The sequence below is a fragment of the Poeciliopsis prolifica genome, unplaced genomic scaffold (genome assembly GCF_027474105.1).
Source record: "Poeciliopsis prolifica strain line A6 unplaced genomic scaffold, Auburn_PproV2 SCAFFOLD020, whole genome shotgun sequence".
NCBI lineage: Eukaryota > Metazoa > Chordata > Actinopteri > Cyprinodontiformes > Poeciliidae > Poeciliopsis > Poeciliopsis prolifica.
The window spans coordinates 401297-424780 of NW_026562395.1; the positions used below are offsets into that span (position 1 = coordinate 401297).

The 23484-nt window shown below is 38.2% G+C and overlaps 2 protein-coding genes across 7 annotated transcripts in view; both read left to right on the forward strand.

Moving 5' to 3' along the window:
• The first annotated feature begins 138 nt into the window (after positions 1-138).
• On the forward strand, positions 139-6061 carry ddx1 (DEAD (Asp-Glu-Ala-Asp) box helicase 1). The gene is made up of 26 exons (XM_055044630.1): positions 139-222; positions 343-394; positions 509-572; positions 828-857; positions 988-1084; positions 1208-1255; positions 1377-1460; positions 1548-1631; positions 1721-1797; positions 1899-1971; positions 2067-2143; positions 2241-2355; positions 2507-2645; positions 2775-2835; positions 2970-3068; positions 3234-3323; positions 3650-3838; positions 3928-3979; positions 4068-4214; positions 4303-4394; positions 4475-4547; positions 4645-4717; positions 4931-4973; positions 5056-5151; positions 5333-5453; positions 5542-6061. The coding sequence occupies exons 1-26, from the start codon at positions 207-209 to the stop codon at positions 5670-5672; spliced, it is 2223 nt and encodes a 740-aa protein (XP_054900605.1). The 5' UTR covers positions 139-206; the 3' UTR covers positions 5673-6061.
• Positions 6062-8147: 2086 nt separating this feature from the next.
• itsn2a (intersectin 2a) overlaps positions 8148-23484 on the forward strand; it is a 34091-nt gene continuing 18754 nt past the window's right edge. For 4 of the 6 annotated variants that reach the window (XM_055044306.1, XM_055044308.1, XM_055044309.1 and 1 more), the window contains exons 1-7: positions 8148-8235; positions 14278-14350; positions 19485-19577; positions 20382-20445; positions 20867-21042; positions 21184-21405; positions 23030-23123. In XM_055044306.1, the coding sequence (XP_054900281.1) occupies positions 14344-14350; positions 19485-19577; positions 20382-20445; positions 20867-21042; positions 21184-21405; positions 23030-23123 (656 nt within the window). In that variant the 5' untranslated portion in view covers positions 8148-8235; positions 14278-14343. Of the gene's footprint in view, positions 8236-8973; positions 9056-14277; positions 14351-19484; positions 19578-20381; positions 20446-20866; positions 21043-21183; positions 21406-23029; positions 23124-23484 lie in introns of all 6 variants that reach the window. The other 2 variants (XM_055044307.1, XM_055044310.1) reach the window with 2 other exon arrangements.

The following is a 23484-nucleotide window of genomic DNA, read 5'->3' on the forward strand; positions in this document are numbered from 1 at the left end:
TTTGTTTTGTTCTTTTTGCCAGTATGATGTTATATTTATATAAATATATATATATATATATTTGCTTACACGGTTTTTAAACCGTACCGCCGTTAATCCGGAACTATTGTGATCCTTCTGTTTTGACGTTCTTTTAAACTAGTTGCACCAAGCCGTTCCTTCTGAACACGTAACTGCCGGTCGTTGTAGCACTCGTTGCAGCAAAAATGGCAGCCTTTTCTGGTGAGTTTGCCTTGTTAATTTAATACATCTCCACTTATTCAGTAGCTATTTTGACAGATAGTTATTAGTAATAACCAGACCTTCGCTCTGAAACATTAAGTGTATGTTTTACAAACGCAGAAATGGGTGTTATGCCTGAAATCGCGCAGGCTGTGGAGGAGATGGATTGGCTGTGAGTTATTACACTGTTTGCCAAATCATCCATAGCAGTAATTCCTTGTTCTTTTGTTCCGCCCTCATTGTAGCTGCAAAGTTTATGCTTATTATGTTATTGTCTTAATTATAGACTGCCAACAGATATCCAAGCAGAGTCCATTCCCTTGATTCTTGGAGGAGGAGATGTTCTTATGGTAAGCCATTCCTAAACCACAACATAGTAGCTAGAACTGGTCGTATTCTTTTAGGGTTGTGATGCAACAATTTGAACCTCAAGAAGGTTTTTGTGTAGGCTGTCTCTATAAAACGTACGCTTTTATGTTAAAAAATTATTGAAAATCCAGTTTGTCATGCATATTTTTGGAAGACACTCTAAATGTATCACTTTCAAAAAAAGCCGACACAAGTGTGTTACAGACTCTGAAATTTCTTATTCACTCTTATTACAGGCAGCAGAAACTGGTAGTGGAAAGACAGGAGTAAGTAGAGCCGCACTTCATTAGAAAATCTAATTTTAAATATTTGCTGTTTGGCAAACATACACATCAGGTTGAGGTTTGTAGAACAAGTTCAGTGTGCTATATGCATTTCTTCCCCTTTGATCACCAGGCCTTCAGTATCCCGGTCATCCAGATTGTCTACGAAACCTTGAAGGATCAGCAGGAGGGCAAGAAGGGCAGAGCTGCTGTCAAAACTGGGGGAGCAAGTGAGATTTATTCATTTATTTATCAAATAAAAATTCTCTTCTAATATTACAAAACATGTCCAAAGTTTAACTAAAGTTATTTTGCATTTGTCTTTCCTGTTCATAATCATTGCTTCGTCCTAGTTTTCAACACCTGGCAGATGAATCCATATGATCGTAGCCCAGCCTTTGGTAAGAAAAGTTTAAGTGAACTCATCTGCATTAAAAGACAGCCCAACTGATTTTAAGACAAACACTGTACAAGCTTCACCTTTGTAATTTTCAACATGTCTTTCTTTGCTGATCTGCTTAGCAATTGGCCCAGATGGACTCTGCTGCCAGAGCAGGGAGTTCAAAGAGTGGCATGGCTGCCGCTCCACCAAAGGTGTCACAAAAGGTAAGTGAACATAATTTTTAATTATCTGCCACGCTTCCCTTGAATAAGAGAAACCTTCATTCAAAATACTTATTGAATTATATGTAGGGAAGTACTACTATGAGGTAACCTGCCACGACCAGGGTCTCTGCCGGGTGGGTTGGTCTACCAGTCAAGCTGCTCTGGATTTGGGTATGTATTGAAAAATCTCCAGCCTACAAGAAAACTAAAAATCTACTCAATTGTGCAGTAACTAAATTGTAAATTGTTGTGTTTCTCAGGAACTGACAAGTATGGCTTTGGTTTTGGTGGGACCGGAAAGAAATCCAACAACAAGCAATTTGACAGCTACGGGGAGGTGGAAATTACTCCTCTGTTGTTACGAAACATAATCAGTTTGTGAATATTCTTTGGTTTGTTTGCTTGTTTTAAATTTCATCTGCCTTTCCCTCTTTGCAGGAGTTTACCATGCATGACACTATCGGGTGCTACCTGGATTTAGATAAGGGGCAGATCTCCTTCTCTAAAAATGGTGCATTATAATTATCCATTTTTGGATCATAAAAGATATAGGCAACATTTTGAGCTGTTGATGGTTAGTAACATTTTGCTGTTTCTTTTTCCCAGGAAATGACCTGGGATCGGCTTTTGACTTCCCTCAAAATTTAAGCAGTCAGGGCTTTTTTGCTTCATGCGTCCTAAAGGTATCTCCAGGCTCATTTAAGTACAAATACTTAATAGTAGAAATCAAAAACTAAGTACCATGATGCCATACAAGCCTACATTTTTCTGTCTTGCTAGAATGCTGAGCTGAAGTTCAACTTTGGAGGAGAAGACTTCAAACATCCCCCTAAAAGTGGGTTTGTCGCTCTGGATCAGGCACCGGAGAGTCACACCATTAAATCCTCCCAAACAGGTAAAGGACGAGCATTCCAGGTTTAATTTTGAAATGGAAGTAATATTCATTCCCTTTTATAATAAAGGCTTTTTTTCTATATTTCTGATATTACAACAATATCCAAGAGGTCCACTGTTTATTCACTTTTGATAATTTTGTGAAACTGCAGGCAGTGCCAAAGTGACTCAAGTGAAGGCTTCATCAAATGCACCCAAAGCCCTGATCATTGAGCCATCCAAGGAGCTGGCAGAGCAAACTTTCAACAATGTCAAGCAGTTTAAGAAATACGTGGAAAATCCCAAGCTAAGGTAGGATAAACAATGGTGGAAATCATATGTCTGTAATTGTAATTCCAAATTACTGCCAGCAGATGGAGCCAGAGTGTTAGTGTAATCTTCTCCAAACAGCATTTGCTAAGTTTCCTCATCTGTGTACAGGGAGCTTCTTGTGATCGGGGGTGTTGCAGCTAAAGAGCAGTTAGCAGTTCTGGAACAGGGGGTATGTAATATCAATAGGCCTAATTGGTTTAAATGTGAAACACTCAAACTAAAATACACAACTTTTTGTTCTTTTCTTGTTTCTTTGTTTTTGTTTTTTTTGGTAACTTTCTGTGTACTTGATTCTGTTATCAGGTAGACATAGTGGTGGGAACACCTGGAAGACTGGATGACCTTGTTTCCACTGGAAAACTCAATCTGTCCCATGTCCGTTTCCTGGTTCTGGATGAGTGTGTATGTGCAACACATCTGCAAAATTTCAACCCACTTTAAAAACATAAAGTTCTCACTTCTTATGAAAGGCATTTTCAATATATTTGGTTGTTTTTTTTTCTTTTTTTATTATAATGACATAGTTCACTACATTTTAACACATATTGGGATTCACTTTGTCTTCAGGATGGTCTCCTAACAGCCGGATATACAGACTTCATCAATAGGATCCATAAACAAATCCCTCAGGTGACCTCTGATGGCAAGAGACTGCAGGTATCATTAATGATGATGTTAAGGGTTGTAATTATAATGCAAACCACTAATCTAAGGAGAGACGCATGATGTTAGGAAATTATGCGTATTGTGATGTGATTGTTGAATGATGATATTAGTTGGGATTTTCTCACTTATCTTTAGCTCTAAGAGTCAGCGAAGACAATGCTGAAATTACAAGTCTTGCAGGGTGCTTAGAGATCGATTGCCCTCCATTGCTTTAATATTTTCAGTTTAGGTGTTTTCCATCAAATTTAATGGAACTCTTCTGGGGGAAAAAAGTCTCTGCTGAGTGATTAAAAGTCAATGCCACTTACTCTTCCCAGGTCATTGTGTGCTCCGCCACACTGCATTCCTTCGACGTGAAGAAGCTTTCTGAACGCATCATGCATTTTCCCACTTGGGTGGACCTTAAAGGTGAGGACTCTGTCCCGGAAACCGTCCACCATGTGGTGGTGCCGGTCAACCCAAAGGCCGACCGACAGTGGGAGCGCCTCGGCAAGAACCACATCCGGGTGAGATACAAAAGAGATTCTATTTTATATTGTTAAAGGTTGGTGAGGAAAGCTTTTGTTTTTATTCCAATCTGCTTTCTTTTGGTTAGACTGATGAAGTTCATGCCAAAGATAACACCCGACCAGGAGTCAATACGCCAGGTAAAGTCTATGCTATATTTTACCATATTCTTCATTAGAAAACATGCATTTTTTTTCTTACAAATATTTATGTGTACCTTCTTGGTAGAAATGTGGTCAGAAGCTATCAAGATGCTGAAGGGAGAGTACACGGTCAGGGCCATCAAAGAGCACAAAATGGACCAGGCCATAATCTTTTGTCGCACCAAGATCGACTGCGACAACATGGAGCAATACTTCATTCAGCAAGGAGGAGGTGGACAGACCTTTGAAAATTCAGCACCGATTTGAAAATATTATTATTGAATCATACATTTGGAATGTTTTTTTTTATTATTTTTCAGGTCCAGACAGCAAAGGTCATCAGCTCTCCTGCGTTTGCCTTCATGGTGATCGAAAGCCAAATGAGAGGAAAAATAACCTGGATCGTTTCAAGGTGAGAACCAAAGACGAATACAACTTTCTGATGCAGTTCAGCCACTTGGTAGATATTTTAAGGTCCTCTCGCATGCATAGAGAAAAGATGTGAAGCTGCTGATCTGCACAGATGTGGCCGCCAGAGGAATCGACATCAGCGGCGTTCCTTACGGTACCAATTTTGTCGTTTCATCCGCTTTATTCATATTGGTGCTTCTCCCACCTGTTCTCACAACGTGCTGTTTCTCCCTTCACAAATTCAACAACAGTGATTAATGTCACCCTGCCTGATGAGAAGCAGAACTATGTCCATCGTATCGGCAGAGTTGGTAGAGCAGAGAGGTAAGCTCTTTGGAGTCTTGCGTCAGGACAATGCAGACTTCTGAAGACAATTGATTGTAACGGGAGCTGAATACATATGGACATCTCTTTGGTTCATGTGTTAAAATGATTCTACTTTATTTTGTACTCTACTTTGTGTTAGTTTGATGCACACTATTTCAGTAAAATATATATTTAATTCTGAGGATATGTAATATTTTCTTTAACTTTCAGAATGGGACTTGCCATCTCCCTAGTTGCTATGGAAAAAGAAAAGGTAATCTAGGCGATAGGAAGCCCAATATTCAGTTTGAACTCCTCTGTTTTAATGCATGTAGGTGCACCTTTCATCCTGGTAGGTGTGGTACCATGTTTGTCAGAACCGGGGGAGAGGCTGCTACAACACCCGACTGAAGGATGAAGGAGGGTGCACCATATGGTACAACGAGAAAGAGGTGAGCAAAATGAATCAGTCCGATGCAACAAAGTAAAAGTGGTGTATGAAAAGGTTCGCCTTGTTCGATTAAGAAGTTTTTAAGGTGTTGTTTAGAAGCACACTTGTTTATCTTTCTGGCAGGTGCTTCAAGCACAGGTCTCATTTGCCCTGTATCTCTCCCCTCTTTCTTGTTATCCCAGCTTCTGTCTGAAATCGAGGAGCATCTGAAATGCACCATCACTCAGTGTGACACAGATATTAAAGTACCTGTAGATGAGTTTGATGGAAAAGTGACTTATGGACAGCGCAGAGCTCTGGGAGGTATCTGTCACCATTTGCATCTTTATAGAAGTGATAAATATTTACCGCTCTGCCGTTTCTCACCAACAAGCCTGTTATCCTTCCCCAGGCGGAAACTATAAGGGTCATGTGGATGTTCTGGCCCCGACAGTCCAGGAGTTGGCCGTCCTTGAGAGAGAAGCTCAAACATCTTTTCTTCATTTAGGATACATGCCAGACCAGTTGTTCAGAGCCTTCTAAACAAATAGTATGAAAGCTCTTCAGGCTTCTGCCATTAAATGAAACACTCACTTCCTGAGTATGAAGATTTGTGCTGCTTAATGAACTACAGTTTAAAAAATGGTTAAATTTGTATTTTATTTTCCGATTCAAAAGTTTGGTCTTTGAGTCTAGTTTGAAGTATTTTGTTTTAAAATATGCTAAAGTTTGTGGTTCAAGTGAAAGAATGACTGAAAGAGATTGCTATTGGTCAGAGATACAAAAGTTAATCCTGATCACTGTGATTTTTTTTTTTTTTCTGAAATAAATTGTTGTAGGTTGTTGAGTTTGGTTTCTCTGTTTAAATAGAGCTGAATCAATCTATTTAAGTTCCTTATTAAATCACAAATAAACTTTGATTAACTACACTATTTATTGTATTAATCTTTTTTTTTTGTTTGTTTTGTTTTTTAAACCCCAGAAATATACTAATTTCACTTTGTCTGCAGGTTGTGGCACCTCTCCACACAGTCTAGTGCCAGTGAATATGGTAATATTCTTTGGAAGGCTAATCTTTGTATGTATTAAAAATGATGTTTCATTGGTTTTATATGTAATTCCAGTTTTCTAAAACCTACATTTTAGGTTCAAAATTCAAAGAAAAATGCTGCATCCCTCTGTAATGTCAGTGATGAAGTTTTGTTTGTTTTTTTTGTTTTGTTTTTTTTAGATGCACCCATATACAGTCGAGTTCTTTTTCATAATAGTACTCAGGATATGCTCTACGTTGAACTTCAGTAGAGCTTCCCATGTCAGTGGTGAAAGTCTGTGCATTATTCCAGATAACAGTATTTAGAGCAGTAAAAAATTAACTGAGAATCTAATTGCAGATTAAAAATCACAATACCAAGCTTTGGCTGTAAGTGGCGCTCTTGGCCGATAAATTTAGATTCCATCTTTCATGAAGGCTCACAGTTAACCTCATCATTGCATTTAATTACACGTTTCTGTTCATGTAAAAGGAATTTAAGCACGTGAGGAGCTTTCAAAATATAGGATAAGTCCAGCTTGTCTGAAATGATTTTAAAATGGCAGTGATGCCAAAATGTTGCACCTGACAAAACTATTATTGATCACAAGTGTTCTGAGTGAAACATCATGAATGTTTTCATTGTAATCAAATGTTTACAGTCTGAAAATTGTCACATTTTTGTTTGCCTTAAAAGGTCAATCAAGTTTTAAGGCAAACATGTTTAGCAATTTATGGGAAGAGTATGAATATTCCAGATGGAGGAGGGAGAATTTGATAAAGATTAGCCTCTAAACTCCAAAGATATTAACAGAAGTTTTCTAAGGTAGGTTTTTCACTTCTTTCCATCCGTCCTACATCAAGGAGATGTTTGTCCATAACTGTAGAGGTTAATTAGATAACTGGAAACCATAATGTGTGTCAAAAAAGACTGACATCTTTTACAAAGATGGTTGTAAAATCCAAGTACGTTGCCTAAAATGAGGTTGTGTGAAGTAGTCCACTATGTCCAATTGAGAGAGTATATTGCTATTTAAAGTTTAATAGTAGCACATTACAAATGAATAGTATTTTTTTAAAAGTATTCAAAATATATTAAACAAGTAGTTAACATTTATTAACATTAATTGTTAATATCATTAATAATGTTAAACATAATTATAAAAGATTTTTTAACTTAATTTCTATAGTTCTTCTGATTTGTTCTTTTTGAATTCTTTTGTTCATAATTATTTAATGTTGATGCTTTGAATGTTTTGATAATTACTCCCTCTGTTTTGGGAATCTGTGCAGCTGGAAGGGTTTTTTTCTCTCACCTTTTGAGTTTTGGACAAGGGATATGTAGCAACAGTGCATTCTGGGAACAGCTGATTAGCATCTCAAAAGATCAAAACCACCTGAACTGTGACCCCAAACCCTAGTGGAGCTGAAAAGGAAGCTGCATGGATGCAGAGCACAACCAAGAAGCAGAGAGAATGAGAAAACCCAAACCATCTGAAAAGCACATGTGGTGAAGCAATGCATGAGAACAGCGATAAGCAATGGCGTCATCCAGGGCATGTTGCTGTGGAGCATCGTCTCTGCTGCAGGTATTGAGCAGTCCGCATGATGGCCATTCAAAACAATCCTCAGTCAGAGGCGTTTTCAGATAGCTTGCAAGACTGGCTGCTACCTGCGCAAAAGCATCATCATTCACAGCGACTCGTTTAAGACACTTGGATCACAAGAGTTTGGAAAACGATCATATACCCTTTGAAGTAAATTGTATTTTTAAGCGAATTGAACTGAATTTACTTTCCTGGTGGTTTATCAATCCAAGTATGTAGCGTACCGTATCGGCCTGCTGGGTAAAAAAAAAACTTAATTCAAATCCTAGTTTATTTCTTTCTTTCGGAAAATAAACCTTATTTTCTAAGACCGACGGAAATGCTTAGGGTAAGCCAGGGAGCTTGACTCGGAGCTGGAGACGCCCATTCCCAGTCCTCGCCCGCCCCGGCTGCAGGAACGGTTCCTCCTTCTCTACGAGCTTTGATTGTCAGCCTGGATGTCGACCCGGCCGCTATTCCACCGCAACAGGTAAATTATTAAACATCATTTTCATGCTCACAAAAAAAGGGGTGGGGGAAAGATTATGGAAAACACCATATAACGTAGCACCTCTTCCAATTAGTTGAATGTGATGTGGATGTTATTTATTTTTTGTATATAATTATTTCCTAGTTCCTTTGAGGTAAATGGGGTCTCCTGCTTTTACTAAATGGCATACGGAGCGTAAAGGCGACGAGGCGACGCGTTTTAACACCGCGGGTTGATTTGCTGCAGTGGGGCTGCCGTCCTGACAAGATGTGGCTTTTTATGAAACCTGTCCTGAAAAGCAACCTATTGTCTGCGTTTGAGAGAAGGGAACACACCATATATGTCTGCAAAAATAAATAATAATACTAATCATAATATTTTCCTTTAAATGACAAACTTAAAATTAAACTTCCTAAGTCATAGTCTGTTGGCTGCAAAAACGCAATTTTGTTGTCTGCCGAGAGCTGAGGAGGATTAATAAGTGTAAGTGATTTTCTACTAATTGTCTTGAGATGTCTTGTCACATGACATCACTGTTTGAAGACAACACATCTCATTCTAGAGGTTAATAATCCATCCTGGAGGTTAACAGTGACCTGGTTAGTGAATGGTGTATCATTAAATCCAGATTTATAAAGGAGGGAAAATACAGCTGAAGCATAGCCTGTGTGTGTTGTTTTTTTGTTTTTTTAAGTGCGGCAGGTGTATTTATTATCTTACTGCTGTGTCCCTTTGCAGCACCTGACAGGTAAGCTTGTCTTCAGATGAGAGCCCATTTTCAATACCGAACGTGACAACTGGAACAAATTAAGCTGTTCAGGTAGGCATGTGTTCATTCACCGCAGTGGAGGAGACGAATTATAGAGATAGCTTACAGTGTGTCTTGAGTGCGTGTGTGTGTGCGCACCGGTTCTTTTGCTGCTTGGAGGTTTGCTTTGCTGAAGTGGCAAAGTCCATTTAAACCGCAGCAGTTGTGACATCTGGCCCAATCTCAGCTGAGGCTGTTAAATATCCACCTGCCAAGACATGACATAACCACAGAGCCTTGCAGGAATAGTCATACTCTGACATGTGACAGGCCAACACAAGTAGAGCGATATTGTGAACTGGATAACTGGATTGTTTTCTGCAGTTTTTTTTCCCCTCCCCATTTGTATTTAGGCCCTCTATGTCAAAACTTAACAAAACCATTTACAGCTGCAAGTCTCCAGTGGCTTTACACATAGGAACACTGAAACAACTCTCTTTCATCTTTCGTAAAAGCTTCAGCTCGGTAAGATTGAATCTGTGAACATTGCCTTTTCTGGGCCACAAATTCTCAACTGCACTTTATGCAAAACATAAATACACTTTAATCTTAATCATGCAATTCTAGTTCTGGCTGTATGATTGCCCTGAAATGATCTCACACCATCTAACCTTCAACTCTAAACAACTTACGTGTCATTGTTGAAGAAAATCACCTCCTCAGCATGCTGCTGCTACCGCCGTGTTTTACTGGGAAAAAGATTTGTCTCCTTGCCCTGGCCAGACAGTGTTGATGGACTGGCATGTCTTATAACCTGCATGACGCTCTTAATATTTTCAGATGATGGTAAATGATTACTCTGCATTTAATTTATGAGTATCAGAGACTAGACATGAATTAAGGTCACACTTTTCATTATCTGTTCAAAAAGCTTGAAAACAACCTACCATTTTTGTTCCTTTTCACAAACATCTTTGTGTTTTTCCACCACATAACATTTCAGTGAAACCCAGTTGATGTTTGTGATTGTAATGTGACAAAATGTGGAAGAAGGGATTCAGATTTTTAGCAAGAGGTCATACACATGTCCATTTACTGTGGTCATACAAGTGGCCAGAAAAGGACTTTCAGTGTCATTTTTTTTCTGACATTTTCTTAAATATATATGGACATAAATACCAGTTAATTTGACCTTAATATTAAGGCAACAAAACAAAATAAAAACAACATAGAAACACTGCTGAGGTAGGTCATACTGTTATTTGTGTATTGGGGGATGGAGAATCTTGTGTTAAAGAGACCACAGTTATTTATTGAGTTGACCTGTGACTGTGACATAAAGATATGAATGAGTGTCCTAGCAGAAACGTCCTCGATTTTACCAGAACAGAGGAAGACGTATATGCCTGTGTGTCTGTGCATCCGTCTGCTCTTGTGAACTGGCAAAACACACAGTGCTTACACTCACACACACACGCGCAGCTCCACGCACACACATACACACTGGGGTCTTTATTTCCACGGTTCCGCAAGGCTTCCTGGACTGTGTCAGCCAGTACAGGCCCCTCTTCTGTGCTTGCAGGGTGTGTTGGACACACTTGTGCACACAGGCCGAAGCATTGATATGCCACATTCATCTAGCCTGGAGTGGTGCACACAGGTGTCAATCAGCATGCTGGTTAGAGTGAAAGGATCTTTGATTCGTTCGTGACCTCTGTGTGATGGGTCAGGAAACAAATCCACTATCCCTCTTTTGATAAACCCAATGCCTCAAATCCAGCTAGGAAATTGTTTATTTATATATATATATATATATATATATATATATATATATAATATATATATATATATATATATATATATATATATATTATATATATATATATAAAAAACACACTTTCTGTTGATATAAAGGGTGTCTTTGTCTCCTTTTGTTGATTCATTATTGGATCTATCCAGGATATGTCCTGTTTAAACAGTGAAGGCTGTCTTCCATAGCCAACAGGAGGTAATATGCCTCACACACTTCAAGACATTCAAGTGTTTGTGCATGAGGGCGGATAAGTGTCCACTAAATACTACACGTGTTTGCATATGACAGTTAAAGGCACACATAAACAGCACAGCCAGGAAATTTTTTTTTACCTCCATTATATGTGCCGTGCTTTACAAAAGTAAAGTTTGGAAAATTATTTCCAAACTGCATCTTAGTCTAATATTATGTGTGTGTGTCAGTGTGTGCATCATTGATGCCACAGAAGTTGTCTGGAATGCAAGAATTGTTGGCTTATATATTAAGTGTCATATTTAGCCTATTGCACTCGCTGCAGTAAATATACACACCTCACATAGATTAAAATGTTTCAAAATCATAACAATGTTTACCAACAGTGTGACAATCACGTAATTTTGTAATGTTGAGCCCCAATGATCAAGCAACATAGTGGTGCACCATTATAGACTGGAGGAAATAGAACAACTTGATTTCAATTGTATATCCCAAACTCTGAAGTCATTCTTACAAAAAAAAAAAGTCTGAATTGGGAATGTTTCCTGAATTAATTAGAAAAGCTTAAAAGGTTTGTGTTCTCTGATGCTTCTAATTTATTTTTAGAATTTTATTTTGAAACTGTCTGTGCCTTCTCTTATGCCATGAACAGGTTTGCCCATGAATTACTCCATAAATTAAATCAGGAGCATGCAGGGACAGATGCCACAATGGGTGGTTTAGTGCTCTTAAGTAAGTGGCAGAGCTGGCATGTACAGACAGTATTTTACATTACGAAATAATCACAGTGTCCCCTGTAGTCATACATTAAAAAACAGGAAAGACAAATCAGCAAATAGAAGCAAACAAAAGGGAAAATCTCAGTTTCTCTTCTAAATTGGGGGAGGGGGATCCTGTTCAATCGCTGAAGAATAAACCTGAATTTCTTGGAAGGAAAAGATTAAATGTTTGAATCTGAACTTTGGAGGACTTTATCATTTTTATCAGTTGTGGCAATTTTCTCCTGAGAGAGCTTTGTAAATATAAGCTGCAGTTTCTGCAGCCGTGAATCCACATTGGTTTCTGCTACAGGCTTCATAAGGACATTTCTTTACTTTAGTAACATTCAGACAGTTTCATTCTAACCACTTGAGTCTAAACCTCTGCTTAGCTTAACAGTTTTAGAAATATTTCCTGAGCTCTGCATAATGAGAGCAATAGAGGTAACCAGCACTGTCTGGCTGTCAGTCAGTAGTTAGCTACATTTAACTCAGTGCCTCAGGTAATGTTTTCCTTGAAAATAAGACTCCTTATTATCCAGTGGCTTCTCCTCACCCTCTGTATCCACATAAACACCTCTCTCCATTACGTCACAGTGATGACGCTCTGTTATTACAGCAGCTTCTCTCTGCTGCTAACCAGCCCAAATATTTTCTTCTGACAGACTGGCAGCTTGTAGCGCAAAGAGTCATAGCAATGGTTCTGTACGTGCAGCCTTAAAAAAAGAACGAGCTTACTTAAATTTGTCGCATCATTAAAAACCAAAACCAAATCCATTTGAATTCGACAGCAGAGGTTTTATTTTATTTTATTTTATGTTCAAATAAAACGATTCTCATTCTTCTTCCAAACATAAACAGTGATTGCGATTTTCAAACTAGTTGGGTCTCAACCACAAGGGTTTGGGGTAAACCAAATTCATTGCTGTCAACTCCTTCAGGACTGAAGTTTTGAAAAACTTTGATCTGGCAGTTTTGATGTTAAATTTTATTCACTTCCCAACCCCAAGTGTTAGTTGTTGTTTCTAGTTTTACTGAGAATGAGTTGTCATTCTAAAGTGTTTGCAACGGGGGAAAAAAAGGTAATTTGAAACATTTAAGAGCTTTTTCTCTCTGTTTCTGTACAAATACTTCTTATCCATTTTCATCTTACTTTTTTGATCTTATCAGATCAAAATTTGGATTTATAAAACATTTTCCTTATTTTACAGTGAAACTATCCTTTGCAAATCACGGAGAATGAAGGTCAGCGTCAGCTCTGTTTGCTTCATAATAGCAAACAGAGCAGCAGACAATCATCAGGAAATATGTAACTTTCTTGATGTTGCCTTTAGGCACAAGCAAGTTTGAGATGTGATGGTAAAAGTTTGTGCCGTTTCCTAGTGTCTTTGTATTTACATAACAGTTGAAAACAAACATTGTTTTTATTGCAGTCATTGAGATTGGTGGAAAATAGTAAATAGTACAACATATAATTATATATGTCACATATATCATTTTTGTTTAGATTTCTATACCTACTCTTAACCAAAAACAGACTAAATCCCTTTAAATTGTTTTAGTTTTCATGGAGGCGTTGTAGTAACAAGCTATTAGATGGGTCATTAGTTGGCTGTCTGCTGGAGCCTGCAGTCAGCTGCTCACCTAACATGATGCTTGGTGCCCTTTCAGTTCACACATGATGACTGTCCACATTCTTTCATAACTGGCTTAATATGTTAAAGGCTTAATATGTCAAGAGCTCCCTGGTTTCTTCAGCCTGCTAACCAGCAATGCTCAACAATCGCTGTGTTGCTCAATGCAGTTTAGTAATCAGTGGAGGTGGAGATAAAAATATTAAGCTGTATGAGCCGGATGAGGGGAAGTTTGCTCGGTTTTTTGAACTGTGATCTTTTAAATCGTTGACATATCTTGATGCTTCTTATGGATTTTGTGCTTTTTTTTCACTTCTCTACCGATTTATCAAATTATCAATTGTTAACGTTAGTTTAGCAGAAAATGAGTGGTTGGCCTTTATCTAAAATCTAATACAACCAGGAAATAAGTGGATTTTTGAGGTATTAGATGCAACCCATGTGAGGCAAATTGAATCATCTTCATCTCCTTCTAAGAAGTTGGTGCTTACTAGTTTTTTTGTTTGTTTGTTTCTTTGTTTTTATTGTTTGCTGAAGCCACATCTGTCAAAACAAGGAAAATAAAATAAATAACACACACACACTAACCAAAGCATCCTGTTTGTCACACACCATCACTTCAGCAGCCTGCCTTCTGTTGACGTCATCTGTCTCTGTTTTCTCTCTCCCCTTCCCATCTGTCTGTATGTCATTATCCTTATTGGCATTCTGGTATAATTCTTATTAGCCATTTGCTGTTTTTCCATTACATTTCTGGAAAGTGATTGGTTTTGTCTTACTTTTTTCCTCCCCCCTTTTTCAAATTTTTTTTCCTTCATTCACGCCAAACAGATTCCTACACTTCCGTTACTTTGTGACTCACACAATCACACTCTGATCTCTGTCTTTCTGCAGATGTCTGATAGCTAGCCAACTGAGTAGAGGACCTCCCTCTCTGCTGGGAGCCTTCCACCTGCAGCCATGAATGGTGAGGACACAGTTTAAAATCTTGGTTGTGCATGATGTGCATCTCTATTGGACAAAAACATAGAAATGCAGAAGTAAATAAAATTACACGAAACAGATATGAGGTTATTTCAGGGCCTGTTTTTAACATTATGATTGTTTATTTATCGATCAAGTCATCAAGATAAAATAGTTCATTGATGTTCTGACAGTAACAATCATTTGTCTTTGTACTATGCTGGGCTAAGTACATACTGGTCTGCATTCAGGGACAAAAGGTCTTATAGGTCTTATACTAAGTCCTTTTTCTATTTTTTATTTTTTATTCATAAAATTGGTCCCACATTAAGTTTTCAATTTGAACACAAAACTTTAATTTCTTTTGGGTAAAAAAAAAATTTTTGGTCTCTATTCCCAGGACTGAAACCTTTGTTTTGTTGTCTGTAGACATGACCTAATATTTTTTTAGACTGATTATCATCTCAGTTGCTAAATATTGGGAAAAAAAACATGTAAAACTTAGTTTCCCTCACACTATTATTACTGTTATTTCCCATTCCGTGAAATAGCCCAGGAAGGAAAGAAAAGCAGTTTGCATTTTCTGTGCTCCCACTGAAGCAGTTTCTCAAAGTCAATTCTTCAACCACGTGGACAGTATGCAGCAAGCCTTTAAAACACACACACACACACGCACACACACACACACACACACACGCACACACAACCACACACACACACACACACACACACACACATGCAAAGGTAACTTGGGTATCTAAAATGCTGCAGTGTGCAGAGACTATTGATCCACCATCTGGAACATAAACCGATGAGTCTCAGGTGAAGTGTTTGATATGTAAATATTGAGGAAAGCCTTGCTGTGTTCTCCATAGACAGTAGCGGTGCACTCCGGGGACAGACTCGAGTGTCTCCTAAGTGAGGACATTACTGTAACTAGACAACAGAACACAGGCCAACAAAGGAAAAAGTCAGAAGGCAGAGTCTCAGTGCAGCAGCTGCTGTGGAGGCGAGATGCAGCGCAGGTGTTTTAAATTCAGCTCAAGTGTTGTTGCTATAGAAGCCATCCTATATGTGTTTACATTGGTGCTTTAACTTTACAAAAGTGTCTGTGAAATTCCAGAAATATAAAACCAAGTGCCTTCAGAAGTTAACAAAAGTAAAATAGAGGAAAATGGAGACTATCTGGTTAAGTTTTGCATGAATACAGTTGTGTGAAGGCCTCAGAGGTTTGTTAGAGAACATTAGTCAAGAGGTCAGGGTCTAAGTTGATGACCCATTTAAGGTGAATGTGCAACTCCACAAATCTGCCCTCCTTTAAAGATTGATTATAAAAAGTCTATTTATTCATTTATCTTTCTTCATACAAGTTGTCTCATTGAGATCTAACATCTCATTTACAAGAGAGACATGTTTTGATCAAACAAAAGCAACCTTTTTGTTCTGTGTTTTATGTTCAGCTTGTAGAAGCCTGGATGTGCAGGAGGGCACAACAAAAATGTGGACAAAGCTGGGAAGATGAGTGAAGTTTAATCCTGGACGTTCCAGAAACACTCACTGGGTGTTTCTGGAGCTATTTACAGTAATATCAAATAAAAGCGATAAAAGTGGTTAGTACAAGACAAATACTTTGGATCATACTCAATTTTAAAAATGTCAAAATTTGAAATTGCATTAGTCACTTGTTCTGACAAACCGGATTTGTGTCAGTCTTGAATTGCTGTTTTTGTGTCGGTTATACAAAGTTACTGTGAGTGCTTCTAACGCCTGGTTTAGACCAAAACATGTTTTGGGTTGGTCCAGTCAAAGTCCAGACCTAAATTTAATGGCAAAAAGTCTAAATAGCTTTTCACAGATGCTCTCTGTCTACTGAGAGCATCTGCTTTAACAACAGAAAAAGGTGCATTGTATTCTCATTGTTTTTTTGTCTTGTTTTGTTTTGTTTTGTCACAAGTATTAATTTGTGAGCAATAATGTGAACGTTAATTCAATGACATTATCTGCTAGAAATCAGACACACGTGTCAGTGAGTCTTTCTCTCTGTGCTGGATTTATTACAGCAGCAATGCATAAATGTGGCATGTTTTCATGTGGCCTTCCATAGAACATCTATAGGTCTCCAGCAGCACAAATGTCAATCCGTAGTGGCCTCTTTTGAAGCTTTTCACTGTCCCAGTTACTCACAGAGCATCAGGCCCGCTCTGATACATGCAGCACGGCGACTGACAGTCTGTGGATGTGGCCATGCTAGCTGCATGTCCCAGTGGCCCTGTGCTGAATGTCCTTTCATTTGCAATAGCTTCAAACGGGGGGCTGGTGCAGCCATCGAGACAATGTGAAGAATACTCACATCTTTCTCTGAGATTAATTACTTTCTTATTGTCTACAGCGGCGTTTTGCTGAAGATGCCAAATGTAGGCCAGTCTCTTTGAGTTGCCATAGCATCAGCTTTGTCGGGGAGGAGTAAAAAAAAGGCACACCTGAACAGCTGTTGCTGTTGCGGTTTAGGGCAGCTTGTTTAGACAGAAATACCAGATTGTGGATAAGTTGTCTGCTTTTTGCTCACAACATTTTTTTTGGCTGCTTTTTCTGCTGCTATTAAATTCCAGATTTCTGAAGTGCTACACCCGTCCAACTCTGTGTATAGCTGGCACAGTCTTGTAGATTGTTTGGGTTTGTTGCCAGGGTGGAAGTTCCATCATGGGCAGGGTGGCATTTCCTGAGTTTTCAGAGTAAATTACAGCCTGGACACCAAATCTCTGCAGATATGCTTCTGTTCTTCTTATCTAAGATGAAAGAAACATATTTTTTTCTCGCACATAGCTGGCACATCAAAATTATCAGCCTAAGGTCATAGTGTGTGACACTGCAATCCCAAAGGACCGCTTGGACGCTGTATTTGCTCGGTAAAAGTATCAATCTCTGTACACTGATGATATATTCAGCCTCTTCGGTCGCTGCTCCGTTGTGCCCGTGAAACTAAAGCTCAAAGAGAGCTTTAGATGTGGACACTGTAGCGTTGGAAAAGAAAGAGATTAGTGACAGAAATGCAACTTAATTGCAGTTGATAATGTTATTGCAATTATATGTTTTCTTAAAAAACACTTAGAGGTAACTTTTTATCCACTGCTGCTAAAAGGTCACCAAAACCATCAATGATACTTTTATTTGCAAGTATTGATAAAGAAATATATTGCGTGCAATGTCTCTTATATTTAATTGCCATTGCATAATTTTTTTTAAAATTATATTTCCTTGGTGAAACATATGAAGGACCTTGATGATCAATATACAATATCGGCTACCCATTGCCCCTTGAATGTATGTTACTATGCATAGGACAAATTAATAATAATCTGGCATAATTACGTCTGAAAGCAGAATAAAAGAAAGATTAGTGTCTCCTGAATTCAGTGTTTAAGATGAGAAGCTCATGTTTTGCCAGTTGATCCATTCTGTTGGTAAAACGTGTGATATTCTGAACTCTCTGCAGTCTAGTATCAGAAAAGAAGGAACACAGGTTAAAAACTGTTTCAATATGAAACACTTCATCAGAATTAGTCACAACCTTGACTGTTTATTTTTATTTTCTTGCAAATGCTGCACACAGTTTCAGCTGAAATGTACTCATTTTGTTTGCAATCTGCGATCACCATGGCAGCAGCGTTTTGGCATCAGGACAGCCCATCTGTTGAGCAGCAAAGGATGAAAGGTTTGAGAAGCCAGCTCAGATTGAGCAGTTCTTTTTTTAGCTGTCCCATATTAGTGCTTCATTCATTTTTCAGTTGATGTAATGATTCAATTATAATTAATATTTCTTAATGAGTTGTATCTGTTGCATCACCAATGTTCGTTTTTCTGCTGTTTGACAAAGTAGCAGTTTGCATTGCTTTGCTAGAGTTTTCTCTGCTTTGTAAAGACTTTTCCCCACAAGTCTTACAACACCTTAAAGGATTATTCACACCCTTTTTAAAAAATTGTACATTTTGTGATGTTACGGCCACAGCTTTCGGTGTACTTTGAACACAAAGTACATTTAAACGCATTTTCAGGGCTATGACTGTAACACTGTATCTGTCCTTGTCTGCTTGTCTCCCAGTCAGTTGAAATCTGTCACCCGGCATGAACATTTTGTTTTTGTGATATATTGTATTATTCTCGCAGAAAACAATAGTGAAATATTTTCTCAAGGATAAATGTGAACTGGTGTTATAATTTACATTTGCGTTAATACATACTCAAGGCAGGATGTTTCAGTGAGAGAAGAGTGAGTGGAGTGAATAGGAGCTGCGTCGACACTTTTATAAATTAATAATCTTCAGTTGAAAGTTTGCTGAGGTTCCATTTGGAATACAAATTATGAATGCATTATGGAATGGCAAATTGAGTTCTGCGTGCGCGATGAAGTCGGTGCTATCATTTCAGCTTTTTGAAGGTTTATCACTGGCTTTTGGTTGCTTATGGTCCTTGTATAGCGTTTTACCAAGTCCAGATAAAGCGCTATACAAGGCTTTATCAAAGCGCTTCACACTACATCCAGTCACACTCATGCACTGATGGTGGTAAGCGACAGGACTGTGGCCACAGCTGCTCTGGGACAGTCTGACAGAGGCGCCACTGGGCCCTCTGACTACCACCAGCAGCCAAAGTGGGTGAAATGTTTTGCCAAGGACACAATGACTGAGACAGACCCACCTTAGTTGAAATCTGTGTGACTTTTTGATAAAGAGTCATTGTTGTTGTTATGATTTTGATTGAATAACTTACATGGACTTCAGCTCTCATGCCTGACCAAGTTTATATTGTAATCGTATATTTTATTAAATCAAAGCTGGTAGCTTTTTATTGTTTATTCTGGTTTTGTTCAGATATTGAACAACATATGCACAAAAAATGTCTTGTCAGCTCTTTTCGTGTATTATACATGATAAACTAGGATATCACAGGATTTTAACCATATGTTTAAAATGATCTAATTGAGTTTATCTGGCACAAAAGCAACAATTAGAGTATTGTTTCTACTAAAGCCACTTTCATGAGAATAGCATCATGAGAAATGATGTAGTAAAGAACTGCCACAGGATCTAATACTCTGTGACAAGTTTTCAGCCCCTTTTTGCTCCTATATTTTCTTTCAGGCGGTTCCAGCGTTTGGGCCATCACTCCAGAGGAGAGAGGGAAGCATGATAAACAGTTTGACACCCTCGCACCGATCCTTGGCTATGTCTCGGGTAAGCTGCTCTAACAAAAGAGTTCAACACATTGATCAGATTAAACAGTATGTCCACTGTCAGCTAAAGTGACCCTGCTTATCTCTTCATGATTCTGCTGGGATCTTTTTGCATTCCTGGTATTCCTTCATAAGTTTATTAGATACAGATAACATCTCATCTCTTACATAGAAGCTGTTCCCCCCTGCAGAACATCCTCAGTAAAAGCGCAATAAAGAATCTGATGTGGTTTCTCAGCCTCTGAGCTCCCAGGATGCTAGACTGATGCAATCTGATGCTATCAGTGAGAAGTTGGCTCAACGTTTCTCCCAGAAGACCATCTGATATGGACACCAAAAGACAGAAACGAGAGCTGTGCTTAGAGTAAAAAACCTGGGGCCCCTACGCTGTTTTGAAAAGTCTGGAATTTCCCCCATTCTTTTTCTGAGGGACAGAAGTACATACAGTTTAATGAATGCAATAGTTTTACACCGATTCATTTTCAGTTTACTTGTGTCACCGCATCCGATGCTAGTTTTAGTATTCTAATGATTTGTGCTGTCCGTTTTTACTTGCTGAAACAAAATAAAGTTACAGACTTCAAAGCTCATCTACTTGCAAAGCATCTTTAAAGTTACTCACAGTCAAATGGAGTGAATTTTGCTAAAACTGTAGAAACATTTTTGTGAAAATTTAATCCAGCAGCTCCAGGATAAAGAAGCCTACTTAGTATTAGGTCATAACGTTGTGGCTTAAATAACTTTTACATTTCATAAAAGAACCGGATCAGATTCCCATCTCTCTGTCATTGTTGTTTGTCCACAGGGGAGCAAGCGAGGAAATTTTTTCTCCAGTCTGGCCTGCCGGCTTCTGTCTTGGCTGAGATCTGGTAACTAAAAATTCTGTAAATTGTCATCAGAGGTCATTTTTTAGGCCTTAGCAACTGGGTCACTGGGTCCAGGGTTTGTGTTTGGCCAGCATCAGTTTAGTTCATGGAGTTGTTTTTGACTTCCTGTTGAGAACTCATTTCCTTCACTGTCTGCCACACCTAGTAAACTGTGTGTATGTGTGTTGGGCGGGGGTGCAGGGCGAGTATTGAGTGTACTCTGTAATCAGAAATGTGTGTGTGTGTGTGTGTGTGTGTGTGTTGTTTTTGTGTAAAGAAAAATGTTGCTGGAATTCAATTCCGCCAGCGCCTTGTTCCTTGTGTGACTTGCCTTTTCTATTGTCTCTCCAAAGGGGAAACAATCCCAAGAAATAAACAGCTCACTGGACTCTATGCACCAGTTTTACCAGTTTCTCTCCTGCAGGAACCTGGCTGACATGGACAGTGATGGGAAGATGGACAGATTGGAGTTTTCTATTGCTATGAAGCTTATTAAACTTACCCTTCAGGGCAGGAACTTACCCTCATCCTTGCCAGTGACCATGAAGCAACCTCCGACTTTAAACAGCAGCTCAAACATGACTTCTTCGGCACGGTTTGGTAATATTCTTGAGTCATGCACTGTATCTGAGTTTCACCTTAATTACCTATTAAAAAAACATACAACATGAAAGTAACTCACTTTAACACCATGATGTTTCATGATGTCCACATGTTTACCTGTGTGCTTCCTTTGTGTAGGAATGGGATCCATGCCAAACCTGTCAGTCGGTCTTTCATCCATGCCAACTATTTCCAACATGCCCATTCTAACACCCATGCCAACTAATCGTCCTTTAACCTCTGTGCAACCTCTGGTGCCAGTGCCAATGACCCTGCCCTTGATCACCTCATTCGGGAACTCTGGGCTCCCCAATGGCACCATCAGCCTCCTCACCCCACCACTTGTTCCCAGCAATGCAGGTCGGTTCTACGCCAGAACCATTCAGATCTTACTCTTGGACAAATCAAAGTTATGCTGACAAGTCGATTGGTAATGACTCAAATTTGACTCTAGGGTTGTACATCCACAATATTGGGATGTGTCATCTATTTATTCAATTAATCGTACTAGATTTAGGATATGTAATAGCTATTTATGAACAGCTCAGGAGACGTGGACCAGTCACCAGTATTAGGGCATAACATTTCAGTGTTACCATAAAGTGGTAACATTAGAGTGTTACCACTTTAAAATGCTAAAACTGATGCCTCTCTGCTACCTGTTGCTGTGCACTGCCAGTCAACTAATTGGAATAAGGCAATAACAGTTTTTCCTTCAGTTGCAAAATGACAATTTAGAACAAAAATTAAAGCCGTATGTTTTCCTTTTCAATACATAGTGGTTTTACTTTGGTCAAAGTATCAAAATAAAAGTAACCGTGGCATAATGAAATATGACGCAATTTCAGCAACAGTAGCAATAATTGTTACTTTTCTGTTCTTTGTCAAAACAATTAGACAGTGGAGTATTTTTTTTTTTGTTTTTCAAGCAATGGCTTATGGTAGATACTATAGCTAGGGCTAAAGCTATCTCAGTAGTAGTCTTAAATGTACAAACAAGTACAAAATACAATGTATTTCTTCATTGGCAACGAGGCTGACACCAATGTTGTTGAGGGTTAAATGAAGCTTAATCTCCATTTTTTTAATTCTTGTACAATATAGCTTTAGCAGCCCAGCAGAGATTTCTGGTACATGATTTTAGACAAGCTGCAGACTTATTAAATCTACTATGAAGCACAGATTCACACATCTTCGAAATCACATTAGTGGTGGCTGATGATATGTAAGGCTGAATGAAGCAAGGTCTCATTGGAATTGTATTGGAAGTATGATTACATGAAATTGATTCCCAATCATCTTTCGGGGATGTTTCCTTTTAACACAGCATAAAACAGTTTGCGGGTAACATGTTGGTAAGCTGGTCAAGTCCTTCAGAAACTATATGTTTCATAATATGTTTGCAATAAACCTAAAACAGAAAAACACAAACAGTGTTAGATATGTGACTATATACTTCAAGCCATTTTTTATTGTGATAATTTGCAATGAATAAAAAATACACCGACACTGTTGCACTTGTTCAGCTCATGCTGCCCTACATCTTGAAAATGCCTTTCCTAAAGAGCTTAAAAGCAGTTTAGAGAAAGCTGTGTTTATTTTATTAATTGTTTTGCATCTTATGTGTCTCCTTTTGTTACTCTCTCAGATTTTTACAATGTTCCCAATTATATAACCAGAATTCACTACATTAGATAATTTAGGCCACTGCCTCTTTAAAGTAGTACTGAAATCAACCAAGAAAATGTATTTATTTTGAGCTACATGTCAATCTCCTTTTTGTTTGAGCTCAATGTACTCAGTCTGTAAAATATAAAAAGATAAGATTAGATGTTTTTAAATTCAAGGACAAATGTAATAGAGAAAGTTTCCAGATTATTTTATGGAACTGGCATTCTCTCTGACTTTAAATATCACTATTGAAAAATTATCTTGATATTTGATTTCTTTTGTCCAAACTAACAATGAACTGCCCTATATACAGGGACTCCGATGTCAGGCTTTTCGTCCCCTATGGCTTTTTCCTCATCTCCGGGTGTGTCAAAAGCCAACTCGCTTTTGGACCTTGGATCCAGCAGGTATGCCTATTTTATTTTATTTTATTTTAATTTTTTTATTTACAATACTATTAATCTCTATGACTGTGCAATGGTAAAACTGAAACATAAATGTAGAATCAAGTTTATGTAGTCCCATCTGTGTAATTTATAAGTACCAAAATTACATTTTCTCATTATGTGCATTCAAAGATAAATTGGAATTGCAGATGGATTGATTATAGAAATATTTAATGAATTTCAAAATGATGTTGGTCTGCACATTCAAATTTATGTAGGATTTTCAAAATTACAAGAAAAAAAAGTTTGAAATGTATCCCCCTTTGTGTAATAAGTCTATATAAAGAATCTCAAATTATTATCTCAACAATGTTTCTACTGC

Excerpts from the sequence above, each read along its gene's own strand:
- ddx1 (XM_055044630.1), top strand. Across the intron at positions 2,144-2,240 it reads TTGCTTCATGCGTCCTAAAG|AATGCTGAGCTGAAGTTCAA; the intron begins GTATCTCCAGGC and ends CTGTCTTGCTAG. Across the intron at positions 2,356-2,506 it reads CATTAAATCCTCCCAAACAG|GCAGTGCCAAAGTGACTCAA; the intron begins GTAAAGGACGAG and ends GTGAAACTGCAG.